We start from the raw sequence: 21,613 nt of genomic DNA, 5'->3' as shown, positions 1-21,613 counted from the left end.
AGCTCCTCCTGCTCCTGGGTCTTCCGCGAGCGGGCGCGGTCCCAGTCCGTGCGCGCCTCCTCGTCGTCCCACACCGTGGACGTCTCCGTGTCGCTGACGTAGCCCTCGTCGCCCGTGTAGTGGGTGGGGTACACCAGCAGGGGCTCCGCCGAGAAGGCCTTCAGGTCCCGCCGCTCGAACGGCTCCATGTACTCAGAGCTGGGGAGCAGAAGATGGAACAAGATTGGCGGGAGCAGAAGATGAAACAAGATGGAGGTAGCAGAAGATGGAACAGAATATGGAGGGAACAGAAGATGGAACAGGATATGGAGGGAACAGAAGATGGAACAAGATGGAGGGAACAGAAGATGGAACAAGATTGGAGGGAACAGAAGATGGAACAGAATGTGGAGGGAACAGAAGATGGAACAGAATATGGAGGGAACAGAAGATGGAACAAGATGGAGGGAACAGAAGATGGAACAAGATTAGAGGGAGCAGAAGATGGAACAAGATGGAGGGAACAGAAGATGGAACAACATGTAGGTAGCAGAAGATGGAACAGAATATTGAGGGAACAGAAGATGGAACAGAATATGGAGGGAACAGAAGATGGAACAAGATGGAGGGAACAGAAGATGGAACAGAATGTGGAGGGAACAGAAGATGAAACAAGATGGAGGTAACAGAAGATGGAACAAGACTGGAGGGAACAGAAGATGGAACAAAATGTGGAGGGAACAGAAGATGAAACAAGATGGAGGTAACAGAAGATGGAACAAGACGGAGGCAGCAGAAGATGGAACAGAATATGGAGGGAACAGAAGATGGAACAAGATGGAGGGAACAGAAGATGGAACAGAATATGGAGGGAACAGAAGATGGAACAGAATGTGGAGGGAACAGAAGATGAAACAAGATTGGAGGGAACAGAAGATGGAACAGAATGTGGAGGGAACAGAAGATGAAACAAGATGGAGGTAACAGAAGATGGAACAAGATGGAGGGAACAGAAGATGGAACAAGACTGGAGGGAACAGAAGATGGAACAGAATGTGGAGGTAACAGAAGATGGAACAAGATGGAGGGAACAGAAGATGGAACAAGATTGGAGGGAACAGAAGATGGAACAGAATGTGGAGGGAACAGAAGATGGAACAAGATGGAGGTAACAGAAGATGGAACAAGATGGAGGGAACAGTAGATGGAACAAGACTGGAGGGAACAGAAGATGGAACAGAATGTGGAGGAAACAGAAGATGAAACAAGATGGAGGTAACAGAAGATGGAACAAGATGGAGGGAACAGAAGATGGAACAAGATTGGAGGGAACAGAAGATGGAACAGAATGTGGAGGGAACAGAAGATGGAGCAAGATGGAGGGAAAAGAAGATGGAACAAGATTGGAGGGAGGAGAAGATGGAACAGAAGATGGGAACAGTCTGTCATAGACACACGGGGGAGATACACGGACAGATTCGGACACAGTACAGGCCCCAGTGCCCACACCCTCGCTCCTGAAAAGGACAGACGCTGTAAAACATGACTGCAGAAAGAAGAGCTGTCACTGTAAGACAGGAGAGGTGGAGACTGGAGACGCACTTTCTCTGTTATTGCAAAAAATTCTAATATAAGGAAAACATGTCTTTAAAAAATTTCTACAATTATAAAAAAAACTTCTCTGCCCTGACAAAGCATGAAAAACTGCAAATCCTGTTAGGAGAAGAACTGACGGTCCCAATTACAGCAAAATACATATCAGCCTGCTGTAACCTGAGGGATACAGAGTGAACACTAACATCGCTGTTACCATTTAAAGTTACCTACTATTGTTTTAAGGCTTCGAAAAAATATATCATCGTACTGTCATTGTTTTTTGTGCAACTACTGTACGACTAAAACTTTTCGTACTCCCAACAGGGAAAGCAGGGACAGAGAGGGATAAAGAACAGGAGGAGAGCAGAAGAAACAGGAAGTGGTCACAGAGGAGGAGAGGGAGGCGGGACCCGAGAGTGAATTGCACCCACATTGGATGCTTGTTGTACATGACGGGAAGGAACTCATCCACCGGCAGCATCCTCCTCAGAGGCTCCACCTCCAGAAGCTTCCTGGCACCTTGCAGTGACATCATGTAGCCCAGCGTCCAATAGGAGTAGTCGGCCTCCACGAGGCTGTGGATATTGGGCACAGACCTCTCGGGGTGATCCACCTGCATGCGCTTCCTTCCAACATATCTGACGGAGGAGAAGATAGGAGGGGAGAGCGGGGGAGAGAGCCTGATTAAAAACTATTCATTATTCATTCATTTATTACCATAATTAAAATGACTTTTAGCATTATTATGTTGCTACGTTTTTATAATTATCGTAAGCACGCCTGGTTTGTTACCCAGCATACTCACAGTTGCTCATTTTATATGTCAGACTTTTAAACACGTTTTGTCTACGCTTTGGAATACTGCTCTGCCTGTCCTGACAATAAAGCGCCACTGAACAAGACTGAACTGAATTGAGAGAGAGAGTGATAGAGAGACAGATAGAGAGAGAGAGAGAGAGATAGAGAGACAGATAGAGAGAGAGAGAGAGAGAGAGAGAGAGAGAGAGAGAGAGACAGATAGAGAGAGAGAGAGAGAGTGATAGAGAGACAGATAGAGAGAGAGCGAGAGAGAGAGAGAGAGAGAGATCTCATTATAAAATCAGAAATTGACAGCTATTTGAGCTTGGCTTGTGGTCCAGTTAATCACAAATAGGGTCATACTATCATCAGGTATATATTATATTTTTATATTATCATACTATTTAATTTAATTTTATATAATATGTCAATTAGTTTTTTTTCCCTGGCTTCCAGGTATATTTGGATGCAGTTCCGGAGGGTACCAGTAGGTGCTGCACTCACATAAGATCCCAGTCCAAGCCTTGGCTCTCCACCTCGTGCATCAGGTTCTGAAGGCGACGCTTGAAGAAGACCTCGAAGCGAAGGTCATCCTCAATCACCAGGGAGGTCTTGAGGCCTCGCTCCACAATCTGCCAAAGGAACAGTCAGTCAGTCGCTCTCTGTCTCTCTGCCCCCCCCCCACCTCTCTCTCTCTAACACACACACACAATGTCTCTCCCCTATAAAATTAAACAAACACCCACAAAAAACTGAAAACAGACAAACGTGGGACTCACACTCACACGCGTCCAACAACCACACAGTGTAGGCCCAAAAGCCTGGGCCTCGCCTGTTTCACTCACCTCCTTCCAGATGTTATAGTGGGAGAGGAAGCAGCCCATCTCTCCCTTGGTGATCGGCCGACCGTGGTAGGGGTCACTATACCCTGGAAGCATCTCAATCCCCATGGCCTGAATCAGACTCATATTCAGCGCACTGATAGAAGGAGGGAGGCAGAGAGAAAGAAAGAGAGAGGCCGAGACAGCAAAGGAGAAAGATATTGAGGGAAATGCAGAGTGAGAAAAAAAGGGATAAAGAATGACAGGGGGCAAAAGATATTGGGGGAGTGAGAGAGATGTGTTGAGTTCTCACAGTGTATAGTAGCCAAACACAGTACACTGACCAAAAAATGTGAACTTATTAGGGTACAATGTTTAGTAGTGAACTGATTTGTCAAGAAATACATACTGGGGATAATATATTGACCTATAATGGCTACTGTAAATTGACTGGTAAAGGTAATTGCAGTATATTAACTGGCACGGTTGGTTACAGTCTATTGATTAGTAAGGATGCATTGGTCACTGTAGACCTGTGGTAACCAACCCTGTTCCTGGAGATCTACCGTCCTGTAGGTTTTCACTCCAACCCTAACAAAGCACACTTCATTCAACAGCCAGAGATTTTGTTATGCTGCTAATTAGCACAGTCAGGTATGCCAAATTATGGTTGAAAGGACAGTAGATCTCCAAGAAGGGGATTGGTTACCAAGGATAGCAGATCTCCAAGAACGGGTTGGTCTACCAGCTGTAGACACATTAAGAGGTAGGGTTGCTACACGCTGTAGCGATGGTCTAGAGGTATAATGTAAGCGCGCTGATTGGTTGCACCTGCGCAGCGTATTAAACCTGTAGCGATCTCGACTTGGTGCGCAGCATTGCTCCACGGCCGTGATGACCTTGCAGGCGATCTCCTGCTCGTAAAGGCTGCGCAGCATCAGCCCTCCGGCCGTGCGCCCTCAGGACGCGCTCGGATGACACTGCGGAACGCCGCGACCCGCGCCAATCAGCGCCTGGACACGCCCCGCCAGGACGCCGCTCGGCCATCACGATGACAGCCGCCGGACCGCTCGCCATCAGCGCCGGACAGCCGCCAGACGCGCTCGGCCAATCAGCGCCTGGACACGCCCCCGCCAGGACGCCGCTCGGCCAATCAGCGCCCGGACACGCCCCCGCCAGGACGTCGCTCGGCCAATCAGCGCCTGGACATGACCCCGCCAGGACGCCGCTCGGCCAATCAGCGCTACGACGGGCCCTGTGAATCAGCCTATCAGCACCAGGACGAGCCATGTGAATGCGATTTGCGCGTGTGACTGAGTGGGCACGTGTGTGTGTCTGTGTGTGTTTGTGTAGCATTTCAAAAGCAAAACTATAAAACAAAATCTGCCTGGCATAAGGTTAACTGAATAACTGGTCAACAACCACAGTGCCTACATTAATTCACCAGTCCTCTATTGCATGGGTGTGACACACTCCTTCTTATCATTTATTCTTAGCCTACCCCCCCCCGCCCCCCCATCCCCCTCACCTCGTCAAAGCCCATCTTGTCAGGCTGTTTGGGGTGGACAGAAATGTGGCTGGTGGGCTCCAGAGGGGGAGATCGCACTGAGGAAACACAGACCAAGAGCTGGAGTACACCGATATGACACAGAGAATATTATGATGATGATTATTATTATTATTATTATTACTATTATGTGTTTGTTATGTCTATATGTTGAACAGTATAGTCTTAAGACAGACAGTTGATATATGTCATTTACATCTTCTTTATGTGCCAGTACTACCTTGGCTGTCCTTACAATTTAATTGAATTGAGAGAGAGAGAGAGAGAGAGAGGGAGATGGAGAGGGGGAAAAAGAGAGGGGCAGAGGGATGCAGTGAAGGAGAGGGAGGGGAGATAGAGAGGCAGGAAGAGAGAAAGAAGTAAAACGAGTAAAAAAGAAAATGAGAGAATAAAAAAGAGAGAGAGGAAGAAAGGAAGAGGAAGAGAAGAGAAACAAATATAGACACAGTGAAGACGATTCCTGCACACTTCTGCTGTCCCTGATCCACAATTCTCCTTTGACCCTTGACCTTTGACTCTCGACCCCCGCACCCTCCCCACTCACCCATGACCTCCAGCACGGTGTGAAGGAAGCTGTCGGACTCGTCCCGCAGAGAGCTGTGGGACCGCAGGGGGACGGGAAAGTACCCATAATTCTCTCTGTTGCACAGGAACATCTGCACCTCTTGGGGGGGAGAGACGCCAGGGTTAGGCAGGATGTTGGCTGAGTCCTGAGATCCTGAGATCCAGCTCAGGGATTCGCCCAGAGCAGCAGGAGAATACTTCCTCTTTGAGAAAAGCATCATGGGATATCTAATCACCACAGTGAGGCAGGGGGAGTTCATTCCAATCGCTTATTTTTACTTCCTGCATCCCTTCCTTCCGTCCTTTCCTTGTTTCCTTAGCTCCACCCAAAGGGAGGAAGCAAGGAAGAGATGCAAGGATGAGATACGAGGACGAGAGGAATCGAGGGAACGCGTATCAGGCAAATGGAACATCCTTTCAGCCAAGTGCCAGTTTCACAGACGTGGCTGATGGGGAGAGGTGGATCCACGGGTGGATTATTTATGTCACGCATTCTGAAAAAAAAAAAAATTCTACAAGGCATGTACTCATGAATCTCCTCCTCCAGGAGCCCCCTAGCTCCTTCAAGGAGCACTTAACAGGTTGGAACGTCCTTAAAGACGGCGGACCTCGATCAATGTCCTCGTCACGCGAGAGCCGAGGAGACGAGGTCGGACAAACACAAGCGATCGGAATGAACCCAAGTCCTCTGACTCAATTACCCAGCATGCTCCTGGGGCTCACCTGCCATGCGCGCGGAGAACGCGAAGATGATGATGTCATCGAAGGCCCAGGTGTAGTCGGGGTGCGGCGGGTGGAAGGCCAGCTGGCGGGACGCCTCCTTGCGCAGGTCCACCAGGAAGGTGGAGTGCACCATGGGAACGGCGAAGCAGCCCTTCCTCAGCTGCTTCCTGATGGGCATGTACGCCGGAGTCCGCTTGTAGTAGCCCTGAAGGGGGCAGTAGAGAGACAAAATGCCATGGACCATCTGTGACACACACACACACACTCACATACACACACCCACACACACACCCACCCACACACACACACACACACTCACACACAAACTCACTCACACACAGGCACACACCCACATATACACACACGCACACCCACACACATACTCACTCACTCACATACACACAAACTCACAGGCACACACACATACTCACACACATACACACACACACCCACACACAAACGCACACACACACAAACACATACACTCACTCACATACACACTCACACACACACACCCACACACAAACTCACAGGCACACACACACACACACACACACACCTGCAAGGTCATCCCGCACCAGAAGTTAGAGTAGGCTGCTCTGGATTCCAGCATAGGAGCCACTATGGTCTTATTCTCCCTGATGAGCTTCCACAGCACGTCCTGATGGGTCAGCAGGTTGTCACAGTCCACCAGCTGGAGACAGAGAAGGGGGAAGGGAGAGGGGACTTCTGATTGGTCAAGTCGCTCTCACCAAGACCATATATAGGTCATGGAATTTTAATGTATTTTTCAGTTATTGGCAGTTAACAGTCAACAGCAACACCAAGATGTCTGTTGCCTCTGGGTGTTTTTACAGTCTAACAGAATGTTGTTGCATCTGAAGTGACATTTCTCTACGGGGTTTCCTGCTCACAGAAATGCATCTGTTACTAAACTCACATTATTACTACTCTCCTGCTGTTCCAAATTACATCATTTATTTTTGTACTCAGTATGCCAGTGGCTTTGCTATGACCTGCATATTCATGAATATGCGCTATGTACTCTGAAATGAAACTAATGTTTAATGGACATGTGTCCACAGGCCCTGCTGCAAGGGTTGACTGGTGAAGCAGAGTAGGCGCTCTCCCACTCACTGCCACAAGGGGGCAGTGTGTGTGCACGCAGGCCAGACCGTGGAGCGGTCAGCCATGAACAGTAGCTACCAACACTCCGGTAATTACACATTACAAGCTTCAGATCACAGGGGCCAGGAAAATAAGATGGCAACAGCACCGAAGCTTCAGATGAATCAAAGTACAGCAGGGTTATAATTTTAAAACAGAAGAGTGGAGTTCTGATTTCTTCTCTCTCTGTCTCTCTCGCTCGCTCTCTATTTCTCTTTCTTGCTCAGCCGAAAGTACCAATTTGGGTGAATCATGTTTCATGTACTGTGTGCGTGTGCATGTGCGTGTGTGTGTGTTTGTGTGTGTGTGCGTGCACGTGTGCGTGTGTGTGCGTGTGTGTGTGTGTGTGTGTGCGTGTGTGCGTATGTGTGCGCCTGTGTGTGCGTGTGTGTGTGTGTGTGTGTGTGGGGGCAGGGGGGAGGGTTTTGGAGACGCACCAGGTAATAGTGGGTGGAGGGCAGGGGGGAGGGTTTTGGAGACGCACCAGGTAATAGTCGCTCCACATTTCGCGGGCCGTCTCCAGGGCCGCCTGCCGCAGCTTCATCACGTGCTCGTAGCGCTGGCTCGTCCACTGCTTCGGCCCCGTCTCGTCCCCAAAACCCCTGCTGGGTAAAGGGTGCTCAGAGGACGGGACGCTCACACAACACACACTCACACAATAACCCACAATAACTAACACAACACACACTCACACAATACGCACTCACACACTGAGTCCCACAGAATAAGCACAACTTCGAGACACAACTCACAAGTCCAAATCCTAACACCACCCACACCACCTAATCACAGCAACACGCTCCAGCGGCACACACTCACGCACCTGTCACAAACGTACCACGCACTCCACACACACCACCCACAATAACCCCAATAACTAACACAGCTAACAGCTCACAGAGCGACGCAAAACGCTAACAACAACACACACTCACACAACACACACTCACAAACTACACCAACAACACTACACACAACACACACTCACACACTGAGTCCCAAAATAACTAACACAACACACTATACAGAACACCAGCCCACAAATAACACAAAACAACACACACCTATACCAGAAACACACACGCACACACACTGAGTCCCAAAATAACTAACACAACACACACTCACACAATAACCCACAATAACTAACACAACACACACTCACACACTGAGTCCCACAATAACTAACACAACACACTCACACAATACACACTCACACAATAACCCACAATAACTAACACAACACACACTCACACAATAACCCACAATAACTAACACAACACACTCACACAAACACTCACAAACAAAAAAACCAACCCACACAATACACACCACACAATGACCAATAACTACAACAATTATACAGAACACACATACCAATGACCCACAATATAACACACCTTACCAACACATCCCATACACAATACTACAAACACACTTTCCGAACACACCCCCTGATCCACAATAACACAAACACTTTACCAGAACACACACACAGAGTCCCACATAACTAAATAAAACTACAGAACAACCCACTGGTCACAATACTACAAACCACTTATCCGAACACACTCCACACTGAGTCCCCAAACAACACACACTTTACAAACACAACTCACACATGAGTCCCAAATATACACAACACACTTACCAAACCAACTCACACACGTCCCACAATAACTAACACAACACACACTCACACAATGACCCACAATAACTAACACAACACACACTCACACAATGACCCACAATAACTAACACAACACACTTATACCAGAACACACACACACACTGAGTCCCACAATAAATAACAAAACACACTTATACCAGAACACACACACACATTGAGTCCCACAATAACTAACATAAGAACTAACAGACACAGAACACACACACACTGAGTCCCACAATAACTAACACAACACACTTATACCAGAACACACACTCACACACTGAGTCCCACAATAACTAACACAACACACTTATACCAGAACACACACTCACACACTGAGTCCCACAATAACTAAACAACCACACATTATAAACCAGAACACAACACCTCACAACACTGAGTCCCACAATAACTAACACAACACACTTATACCAGAACACAGACTCACACACTGAGTCCCACAATAACTAACACAACACACTTATACCAGAACACACACTCACACACTGAGTCCCACAATAACTAACACAACACACTTATACCAGAACACACTCACACACTGAGTCCCACAATAACTAACACAACACACTTATACCAGAACACACACTGTCCACATAACAACAAACACATTTACGAACACAGCTCCAAGCCACAAACTAACACAACACACTTATACCAGAACACACACTCACACACTGAGTCCCACAATAACTAACACAACACACTTATACCAGAACACACACTCACACAATAACCCACAATAACTAACACAACACACACTCACACACTGAGTCCTACAATAAGTAACATAATAACTAACAGACACAGAACACAAAACACAGAACACTAAAAGACTTCTTTCTCTCTCTCTTTCTCTACTCCTTTCTTTCTCTGTCCCTCTATCCCTCTATCTCTTTCCTTCCTTCTCTCTCTCCCCCCTCTCTCTCTCCATTCCTCTATCTCAACCCCCCCTCCCCCCCTCTCTCTCTCTCTCTACACACACACACACACGGCTGGCACAGAGAGTATCCTGGCACAGGTAAACACAGCTGGTATAGAGACCAGCTGGAGACAGGTAGAGTTACAGCTGGTAAGTACACTGGCCTGAGACAGATAGAGTTAGGGCTAGCACAGAGTTACCAGAGAGACAGGTAGAGTGACAGGTACCGCTGGAGACTCACCTGGACTCCTCCAGAGGTCTCCACTCCACATAATGATAGAGATTCTGTACCTGGATTAGCCAGTCTCGCAGGATCACGGTTGTGTTGTCTACATTATGGTCTGTCGCCACCCTGCGGATACACAACAAAATAAATCTGTTTACCTTGCAAACAAACCTGTTGGTCTACACCTATTAAACACACACATCGCATATACTGTCAAACGCCTGTACCAACACACACCAGTACTCTCACGCACACCTGTAAGTCCACACATCTGCACTGACACACACCTATACTCTCACACGCACCTACACTCACACACACACACACACCTGTACTCTTGCACACACCTACACTCACACACACACACACACACCTGTACTCTCGCACACACCTGCACTGACACACACCTGTACTCGCACACACACCTGTATGTCCGCACACCTGCACACACACACACCTCCACTGACACACACCTGTACTGACACACACACCTACACTCACACTCACACACAAACACCTGTACTCTCACACACACCTGCACTGACACACACCTGTACTCGCACACACCTGCATTCACACACACCTGTACTCTCACACACCTGTATGTCTACACACCTGCACTCGCACACACATGCACTGACACAGACCTGTACTCTTACACACCTGTACTCTCACACACACCTGTATGTCCACACACCTGCACAGGCACACACACCTACACTCACACTCACACACACACCTGTACTCGCACACACCTGCATTCACACACACCTGTACTCTCACACACCTGTATGTCCACACACCTGCACTCACACACACATGCACTGACACACACCTGTACTCTTACACACCTGTACTCTCACACACACCTGTATGTCCACACACCTACACAGGCACACACACCTACACTCACACACACACAAACACCTGTACTCTCACACACACCTGCACTGACACACACCTGTACTCGCACACTCTTATTCATTCATTCACACACATACATGCACACACACAAAGCAGGAGGAAGGAAGCATGTAACAGTAGTCTGGGTGTGCTGTGTGCTTGTGATTGGCTGTTTCTTTGTGCTGATGTGGGTCATGCAGACAGGGTTTCTGAAAAAGAGAACCCGTGATGAGGAAATGAAACTAGACACAGCGGCTCAAATCACAGCAAGTCTCTCAGCCGAGCCCAGAGAGACTGATCGCTGCAAGACAGGCCAGCCCGTTCAGCTGAGCCTAGAGAAACTGATCGCAGCAAGACAGGCCAGTCCATTCAGCTGAGCCAAGAGAGACTGATCACAGCAAGACGGGCCAGTCCGTTCAGCCGAGCCCAGAGAAACTGATCATAATACAGCAGGCCAGTCCATTCAGCTGAGCACAGAGAGACTGATCACAGCAGTGCACGCCAGTCCATTCAGATGAGCCCTGAGGGTATAACATTTAGGGGCCCTAATGGATAACATTTAGGGCCCTACTGGATAACATTTAGGGCCCTACTGGATAACATATCAAACTGTACTGATTGACATTTAAGGCCCCACTGCCACCAAGACACAGGACCATAGGTTCTATTAGAAATAACAACGATGGGCATTTTAAGGTCACAGAGCGTCAGGTAAAGGTAAAGCATCAGTTCAGACCACAGAGACAATCCTGTGGTCGTCGTGTCCATTATAATGACAGAAAACTGGATTCTCCAAACTGAGGTGGTTTCACAGCTGAATTGATTTCATGGAGAGCGGTTATGTTTCACCTTTTAAGGGCTTAAGCACAATAACAACCACGTTTAAAAGATCTTGTGAGTGCGGAACCCCTCAAGCACTAAAAAACACACCCATTGCTCTTGTGTAATCTTCTGCTACTTTCAAAGGGTACATTAAATTAATCACAACGGGCAAAACCCTGCAACTTTCACTACATAGTTAAAGCCAGATGGCATCCACACTAGCATTAGACTATACTCTCAATGTTAACAGCAGACCACTCTGACAACTGACCACCCAAACCTCACACCACGCTAACCCCAGACCACGCTAACCCCCCAGACCAGGCTAACCCTGGACCAGGCTTACCCCAGATCAGGCTATCCCCAGACAAAGATAATGACAATCCATGCTAACGCCAGTACATGCTAATACCAGTCCATGCTAACACAAGTCCATGCTAATAAATGTCCACTGTAATCCATTACCATGCTAACGCAAATAAATTTGAACTGAAACCATAGCAGCTTGCCAGGATTTATGGGGTGGCTGCTGAATTGTTTGCTACACTATGCACAGCTGTAGCCACACTACATAAAGGGTAAGACTGAGGCTAGATTACTTTTTCAGCTGTTTAGCTGAGAGAGAGAGAGAGAGAGAAAGAGAGAGAGCTGATGTCCTAAGCTCATTCAGACAAACTAGTAGAAAAAAAAACTTCTGTCCTAAACTTAGGCAGAACAGAAAGAAAGTACATTCTGTGCTTTTCTGAAAACAGATTGAATCAGGCTAAAATAAAAATAAAAAAAACAGACTAAAACAGACTAAAGCAAAACAAATGATCACTCTTGGAAGGGAAACAGATTGTGTGTGTGTGTGCGAGAGAGAGGGAGAGAGAGAGAGAGAGAGAGAGAGAGTGTGGTGTGGTGTGTGTCTGCGTTAGTGTTTGCGAGCGTGTGCGTGTGTGTACACGAGCCTGGCCATTATGTAATTATATACAGCGGCATGTGGGAGGAAACACCGCTCAGGGTGAACCGCGGGCCGGCCGAAATAATGGCCACTGGCACACGAGCGGCTGCCCGCGGCTCGATCGAGCCCCCGCTCTCCCGAAAACGCAGGCCTGGGGGTACGGAGCAGCCCCCCGCGTGAACGGGTAGGAGCAGGGTGGGGTGCACGAATGGGGACACCGCCGTCTTCCAGGACCCCTAAAACGGTCCCCACAACGTCACCGGACTGGGCTTGTAACCGAAAGGTCGCAGGTTCGATTCCCGGGTAGGACGCTGCCCTTGTACCCTTGAGCAAGGTACTTAACCGAAATTGCTTCAGTATATATCCAGCTGTATAAATGGATACAATGTAAAATGCTATGTAAAAGTTGTGTAAGTCGCTCTGGATAAGAGCGTCTGCTGAATGCCTGTAATGTAATGTAATGTTCTGTGCACGCTGAGACGGTTCGAGACGAAAAAAAGCCATATTTTAAAACACGACCCACCCAAACGCGGAATTAATATCTGGTAAATATCTGCTCCTGTGCAAACTGATGCTTCCTGGTTTGAGCACGATTTAAAATCAGCTTTGTGTGCTGCCGAGGACCAGCCAATCAGCGGCCAGGAAACCCAGCCCTCCGGCCTGGCTGCAGCATGTGGAGTTCACAAGCGTGTGTGAGAACAGCATAAAACACACACACACACACTCTGCATGTACCTGTCTGTACACACACACACACTTTGCTTATATTTGTCTGTGTACACACACACACACACACTGCTTATATTTGTCTGTACACACACACACACACACACACTGAATGTACCCATCTGTACACACACACACATGCGCGCACACTCTACATCTGGCTCTCTGTAAGCACACAAACATATGCCACGTACACACACACACACACACACACACACACACACTCACTCAAACACTCACTCCACATATGGCTCCCTGTAAGCACACATTCATATGGCACACACATATGTGCAGATATGGAGGAGGATCCCACCCTGCACTGTCCGGCCCCATGTGAATAGCTACTAGCAAAGTCCCAGCAGGAGCCAATCCATTTCAGGATTTCACACTAACCTCTGCCCTTAATTATTTAATCAGCCCTAATCAGCCGAATTATTCATTTGATCTGATGTTTTTTAAAAAAATGTTAAATTATGAGCTACAGTTGCAGACCGCACATGCATCAGCTTTAAACCCAAACAGGAGCCAATCAGCACTGCTGTACACAGGTATTACGAAAAAAACAACAACACACACACACGCACACACACACACTCACACACACATGCACTCACACTCTCTCACACACACACACACACACACACACACACACGCACCAGATGCTAATGGTAGACACAGCATTTCCACACCGTTGTCTATACTTGTGCAGCATAATTGGTCATTTAGAGAGACTCATTATCGCCGTCTGAGAAAGCTCAGATTGAGGTGACTGCAGACGGTTTTCCATTAAAGGCGCTTCCGTCAACGTTAACTGAATACAGAAACAGGCAGCCAGCATGCAGCTGCACAAGGTCACTGGAGGTCTTCCTAAAGGCAAACTGTGTTTTTTTCCAGTTTACGCAACATTGTTTTCAGTTTACATCATCACTAAATCTCAGGCGCACATTCTGGAAAAATTTGTCTAAACATGGCCTCTGTCAGCAACGTCCAGGGTCTTAAACAGGAAACATAATAAAGGTCAAAAATGTTCAAATAGGAGCCTTGACCTTAAAAAAAAAAAACCTACTTGCCGATATAGAACATGCTGTCCCAAATGCAAACATTTCACTGCCTGCACACAAAAAACATTATATTTTATAAACATTATTACATTACATTACATTACAGGCATTTAGCAGACGCTCTTATCCAGAGCGACGTACAACAAGTGCATTAGTTCAAGGTGCAGAGGTGCAAAAGAAACACACTAGAGTGAAGTAAGGATCGTAGTGCCAGAAGTGACCACATAGATCAAGACTCCAACCCTGTAGAGTAACCTGTTCAGCAAACAACAATCCTGCCAAGTACAAACTAGCACTGAAATCACATTTGCCTAGTCAGAATCAGACAAAAACAAAAACAATCCTGCCAAATAAAAACTAACGTGATCGTATTAGCCTAACTAGGTGCATTTAACTATAGGCTAGGGAGGGGTGGGGAGAGGTGCAGCCTGAAGAGATGAGTCTTTAGTCTGCGTTTGAAGGTAGTCAGATTCCCATTATATTTTCACACAATATAGTCTGCATGCGGCGTGACCTCACACTCTTCATTAGTTTATGCACACAGGCACAAACTCTCCTGAGGTTCTGATCCAAGTGCTGTAGAGCGATGCGGATGTATTAAACAGACTGCCTCTTCTTTTGCGGGAAATTACAAAGATGACTTATTTCAGCGTACGTCTTTACGCTGAGTGCCTTATCGTGGTTGCCGGGCTGCCCAACATATAGTCTGGGCATGTTGCCAAATATGTAACCTCTCATTTTTAATTAATTCACCTAGAAGAAAGATTTATTGTTGTTCCTTATCTCTTTGCAAAAAAAACTGTAAATTTCTCTGTCTGTCCAGAAGGTATAAAACTTGCTGAGCAAACTGCCGATTTTCAGAGAACCACACAAAACCGCAGACACTGTATTTCTCTCCATGACATCATGTGTTAAAGCTTCTCAACCTTGACTGAAGTCTCTGTGCAGAACTGAGTTACTCCTCAACAAGTGAGAGGGAGAGAGAGAGCAGGGAAAAGAAGGAGAGAGAAGGCAAGAGAGAGAGAGAGTGAGAGACAGGATGGGAAAGAGAAAGAGAGACGGGGAGGGGTGAGATGGGAAGCGAGAGAGAGGGGGGAGGAGGGAGATGGGAGTGTGAGAGAGAGAGGGAGAGAGGAGGGGGGAGGTGTATTTGTGATGGGGGCTTTGTGCAGCTCTACTAGATAAAGGGACACATACCTCATGTGCAGTGTGATTTCTACAGAGTCTGCACGTCTGGCCAACCCAGCCCCCAGCCCTGTCTGTCTCACTGGCACTGTCAAAACTTTATAGCTCTCTCTCACTCGCTCAAACACTCGCACACTCGCATGCACACACACACACACACACACTGAAGCTGAATTCTGAATGAGGCAAGTTGGCTCTGTTGCTCAGCAGGGATAAAACACATGTGCTTCTGTAACCCAGGAAACCCAATAATGCCGCCCTTTAACCGCGACGCCCAGCGAATCGGGCTGACCCCGCTCCTCCAGCGGAGGGCTGGTGCGGGCACGCGCCAGGAATGCTCCCAAACGCCACCGATCGCGGCTGCCAGACACAGTATCGAGGCCGCTAGCCGCCACCGGCGCTCCACACGCTGCCCGCATGGCTGCCCCATCACCGCCCCGTCGCCACGGCAACGCTGCCATCGCCCAGTCCCTGATACGGTGAGATCAGCACTCCACACGCTGCCCCATCACCGCCCCGTCGCCACGGCAACGCTGCCATCGCCCAGTCCCTGATACGGTGAGGTCAGCACTCCACAGGCTGTTGCTCCGGAAACGTTACCGTTAACCTACGGACGCTGTTCCCGCACCGTGGTGACAATGGTCACCGCGGTAACGAGCTCATCACTGCCGAGACTGTCAACGTCAGCTTCACTGTTGAGACTGTCGCCACGGTAACGTGATCGTGATCCCGCACACCATCACACCAGTAATGCTGAAACAACAGGCAGACACTAATTGAACCAATCAGTAGCAACAACAGACAGTAAGAAGACCAATCAGGTGCAAGGATACAGACAGTAATTGAACCAATTAGTTGAGACGATACAAACAGTAAGCAAAGATAATAAACAATAGCTGGGATCCAACCAAGATCTGGCATTACTAGTTCATGACTTTCACTCAAAATGCAATATAAGATTCAGAATTAATCATCAAGTGCAGCCAGTGAATAAAAATTTGAATTCATACTTAAGTGTAGGTTGCATTTAAGGTCATGTTATCAGCTTTGCGTGAGCTACAAGATTCTGAACATGCTAAAGGTCTTAGTAACTCAGGCCCTAGATCTTTAAAGGGTAGTATTGTGCACAGTGAATGAAAAAAAAAAGGACTCCAAGCACACTGGAGCAATGCAGCTAACACGCACATTCACAGAGAGGAATAATACTGCATATTAGAACAGAAAAAGTGTGGAACTGCACATCGCCACCCCATCCCCCACACCCCCTCTCTGCTCCCGGGCCAAACTCCCGCTGACTGTGATGCAGCTGGCAGTGCCTGAGTGCTTCCCTGTGTCTCCGACAGAGAGGCAGACCAGAGGCCGACTCGAACGCAGACACGTGGGGGAAACAGGAAATTGCTCTCCTGTTTGCTAACCCTTTAAGGCGCGAGGCCACAAATGTGTGATTAGAACGTTCTGAACTGAACATTCTAATGCTGATGTCACAGTCGCTGCCGGTAAACCGAAAGAAGCGGAGTTCTAGAACACTGACACAGAATTTTGAAAAAATAAATAAATAAATAAATCTGCTCTTCAAAGGGTTAAACAGGTCCTGATGCCCAGTGTGCTTTGAACAGCCACCACCCTGCATCCTTAATAATAAATAATAATAATAATAATAATGCATTTGGATTACATTTTATTTGCGTTGTATGTTTTACAGAGGCTCTGTCACAAACATGGTTTGCAGAAACAGGAAATAAGGAAAATTAGGCAAGACTGAGCCTGAACCCCCAAAAATCCAGTGAGCGAGGTTAAAAGGGGGTCCCACTGTTCTCAAGACATTATTGTCCAGGACATTTTACGTGACCAACACCAGTAACATACAGAGGGGAAGACAGTGATTGTGGACTGAGGGATGTCGATTAGGGATAACAGGGGAAGGGGGCGGGGCCACTGCCATCACGGACCTGTGGTGAACCTGTGGTTTTGGCCGATAACTGAAAATATTTTCCCGGACAACCAACGTTTCTCCAGCACATTTAGGCAATATGCTCGTTTTCCATGACTTTTCCATGACAGGAAAACCGAATAAAGATTTCCAGGACGCGTTGGAACCCTGTTTTAAAAAAGAACTCCTCAGCGGCAGGAAAAAAAGAAAAAGAAAACAAAAAAATTTCAAGAAAAAACTTGCCAGTGGGAAGAAATCTCTGGAGAAACTGGGATATGGAGGAGGAACCCACCCTGCGCTGTCCAGCCCCATGTGAATCGCTACTAGCAAAATCCCAGCAGGAGCCAATCCATTTCAGGATTTCACACTAACCTCTGCCCTTAATTATTTAATCAGCCCTAATCAGCCAAATTATTCATTTGATCTGATGTTTTTAAAATAAATGTAAAATCATGAGCTACAGTTGCAGACTGCACATGCATCAGCTTTAAACCCAAACAGGAGCCAATCAGCACTGCTGTACACAGGTATTACGAAAAAAACAACAACACACACACACGCACACGCACACACACACGCACACTCACACACACATGCACTCACACACACACGCACTCACACACACACACATAAATGATCAACCGGTAGATCCACCTCTCCACATCTGTAACGTATGTAACTGATGCGAATTCAAACTGACGCTTGACTGAGCAAGGACGTTCCGTTTGCCTGATAAAAGTCTCCTCGATTCCTCTGTTCTTGAGTATCTCTTCCCTGCATCACAGACACGCACCCATCAGCTTACACACAATTTCACAGAAACATATACTCGCACGTGCACACACATGTGCATCAACTTACGCACATGTGCACAGACCCGCACACACACACACACACATGCACGTGTGGACACACATGAGCATCAGCCTATGCACATGGACAGACACACATGTGCACAGGGAGACACAATGTCACACACATGCAAAACTGCACGCAACTGCCACACACACACACACACACACGTGTAACATGTGCATATATAGTACAAAGTAAACATTAGCACGTAACCTGTGCAATTATTGACTTTGAAACTACTATAACTATAATATTCACGTTAACTTGTCTATTAAATTCCATGCTTAAAGTTTTAGTCAGGAGGATTGTATTTGAACTATTTTAACTATACCTCTCATCCAACCGAAAATCAAACCAGTAACGTTCTGTGTGCCAACGCCTGGGTCTGCCTCAATGGTGACTAGTGGAGCTGTGTGGATTGGGGGGGGGGGGGGGGGGTATAGGACAATTCCAAGGGCCTTAATAAATACTAGAACATAGGATTTTCTTGGGTGATGGGGCAAATATGAGATATGAGTTCTTTTCATGGGGCCAAAATCCCTGATTGGCGCCCCTACTGGGGACTACCGGTACTGCGCGAGTCGCCCAGGCCCCGCGCCGGTTGAGCTTCCCAAAGCAGAGCATGACGGAACATCAAAAACAGCCGAGGAGGACACTTATTATTTAAAACAAGCTGTTGTTTCCTCTGTCTCCTTTAATTTGCCTGTCTGTGAACAAATAGGATCAATTTCTTCTGACACCATCAAATCAGAACTCTTACGTTTTATGTGGATTAAGCTAAATCGGGCTCAGCCTAACCGCTAAAGAAAAAGAAAAAAATACTTCTTGCAGCTTAATAGCTTCAAAAGTATTGCCTGGATATTGAGGAAATGACTAACATTTTATTCTTAAATAAATCTCCTATTCAAAATGTTAAACAGTAAAAATAATTAATAAAAAATAATAGAAAACTTTTATCTGTTGCCTTATGTGACGGTCAAAGAGGATTTTGGGGGAAGGGGGTCGGTATGAGTAATACAAAGTTTCGCAGGGTGACGCAATTTCGGCGGAAAAAAAAAACATTAAATGAGGTTCCGACCACACAGGTTCCGAGTCTAGTACAGATGGTAGCACGTTTATGTGAGGGGGAAAATATTCGCACACAGATACATAGGCTATTCGTCACATATTCGAAAAAATTAGTTTTACCTTTTTAAAAAGTCACATCTCGTTGAAATTATTGTTGGACACTTGTTGTGTGGTCATTCGCATACACAAGATCGTACTGTAAACTTTAAACTTCTTCAAGTGGTGATGATATGATTATTGTGGATTAAAATACCGGTGGTGTGTTTTAAATTGTCTTTTTCTTTTTTTTTTTTTTTTTTGAGGTATGTCTAGAATGAAGGATGGATCTGAATTTGTCGCCAGGGGGGACAGGAAAATAATTTTCTCACCCCTCCAAAAACCGTTTAATTGCTGAATTTACGAATGGAGGATCGGCGATCCTTCGAGCTTCGCCCAAGGTTTGTCTCCCCCCTTTCTCCCATTCAGTAGGCTGCTGTCACTGCCGTTGATTTCGAACGTTATTTATATTTGAACGGCATAACTTCGGTTTGTGTTAAACAGCCTCGTCTAGATTCACTCAAGAGAATGACAAACCGTGTCTCGAGGAATGCGCTACATGACAGGAGGAAAGTTGAAGGGAGTGGAAGTTTGCTGAAAGCCACTACTGTATTCAATTTGGACACGTCTCAACTAGACTTTACACATGCAGTTAGCGACGGGAGAATAAAAAAGGAGGATGCTATTCTCTTTCTGCGCCTCAAGCGTGGTTTCATAATGGATTGTAAAAAGCCCGCAGCAACCTGAATTAAGATAATTTTCTATTTAACTCGGAGGCTGGCGCAGTACGCCGTAGTTCAGACAACATTAAACACTGAAAAAATTAGAGTGGAGTGCACCCCATGCCAGTCTCTATTTTCTATGTGACCCCCGTATACAGAACGGGAGTGTAAACCAGCCGTAACTCAACACGACAAAAAATAGCGCAACATTACGTAGATGAAACATAACTTGTTCCGTAACGTGTGATTTGTTCCGACTCGATCCACCATCAAGTTCACATAGCCTAATATACCCAAGTGGTTTGGTTAGATTAACGGCTGCGATTCATCTTGAGTATAACCGTTACGCGACATGCATGCATGTACGGTAATTTACATGCAAGTCATGCATTCTAAAGTAGCCTAGGTTATTAGTACACATATATCAACTGTCTTCGTTCTTAACCACCACAACCACCACAACCACCACATTGATGACAATAGTTCCCGTAGTATATGATTAATAAGTACATAGCAAACATTAACACCGTTGAGGTAGGTGATCATGTTGTCAAACTACAGACTAAGAAATAACCACTAATGTTTGTCTGTAAAGACACCGAAAAGCAGCATACACGCTAAATGGCATTACCATATATTCTTACCAGAGAGCAATACGGTCCTTCGGATAATTCAAGCGATCGATAGTACCCAGGAAATGCGGTAAGGAGTGCGCCGAGTTGCGGCAGATCATAGCGATGAGCACCCGCGGAGCGAGCAGCGGAGATTCCGGACTCCAGTGCTCCTCGGAGAAGTATCCATGGACGGGCCGGTGAATGAGAATCGACAGCGTTAAACAAGAGAGCAAGGAGAAACGCAGCATCGCAGACGGAGAGTCGTAGAGCAGAGGAGCTTCAACGCTGGCGGGTGAAAGGTACAGTAGCTACACAGGGAGAACTGGGAACGGATCCACTCAATTTACTGACCACAGACACAAATGAAATGAAACGCCTCCCGACACGGGGGTACAAAAAACCAAGAACAAGTTAAAGGGGATGTTCTCTTGTAAGTTAAAGGGGACGATTTTTTTTTATCAGTCGCGGTACCATATAGGTTACGCGTGGATACAACTTTTTTTTGTTTCTTTCTTGTAAAAAAAAAAAAAAAAAGGCCAGAAAGTTCTATTGGTGTGCTACAGCTCGTCTCCAGTCAGGTTACATGATAATAAGACACTTTATTTTTAAAAGGAAAAAAGAAATTAAATAAAAACTTGTCCCATATACAAACCTGCTTTATTACATGTAGTTAATAAAGAGTGCAATATTGACAA

General features: G+C 46.6%; 1 protein-coding gene across 1 annotated transcript in view; it reads right to left on the bottom strand.

Annotated features, from left to right (window-relative positions):
* The window catches only part of LOC135249352 (procollagen galactosyltransferase 1-like), a 23,085-nt gene extending 1,788 nt beyond the window's left edge, over window positions 1–21,297 (bottom strand). The window contains 12 exon segments of the mRNA XM_064324896.1: window positions 1–198; window positions 2,007–2,213; window positions 2,878–3,005; window positions 3,219–3,351; window positions 4,077–4,152; window positions 4,668–4,799; window positions 5,306–5,425; window positions 6,049–6,253; window positions 6,608–6,742; window positions 7,700–7,817; window positions 10,069–10,179; window positions 20,949–21,297. The exon segment at window positions 1–198 is cut by the window's left edge and continues 1,788 nt beyond it. Coding sequence (XP_064180966.1) covers window positions 1–198; window positions 2,007–2,213; window positions 2,878–3,005; window positions 3,219–3,351; window positions 4,077–4,152; window positions 4,668–4,799; window positions 5,306–5,425; window positions 6,049–6,253; window positions 6,608–6,742; window positions 7,700–7,817; window positions 10,069–10,179; window positions 20,949–21,166 — 1,781 coding nt within the window. The 5' untranslated portion in view covers window positions 21,167–21,297.
* Between the last annotated feature and the right edge of the window lie 316 nt (window positions 21,298–21,613).

The sequence above is a fragment of the Anguilla rostrata genome, chromosome 2, assembly GCF_018555375.3.
Source record: "Anguilla rostrata isolate EN2019 chromosome 2, ASM1855537v3, whole genome shotgun sequence".
Lineage (NCBI taxonomy): Eukaryota > Metazoa > Chordata > Actinopteri > Anguilliformes > Anguillidae > Anguilla > Anguilla rostrata.
Note: the sequence above shows the minus strand (reverse complement) of the source record. Positions and strands in the feature narration are given on the sequence as shown.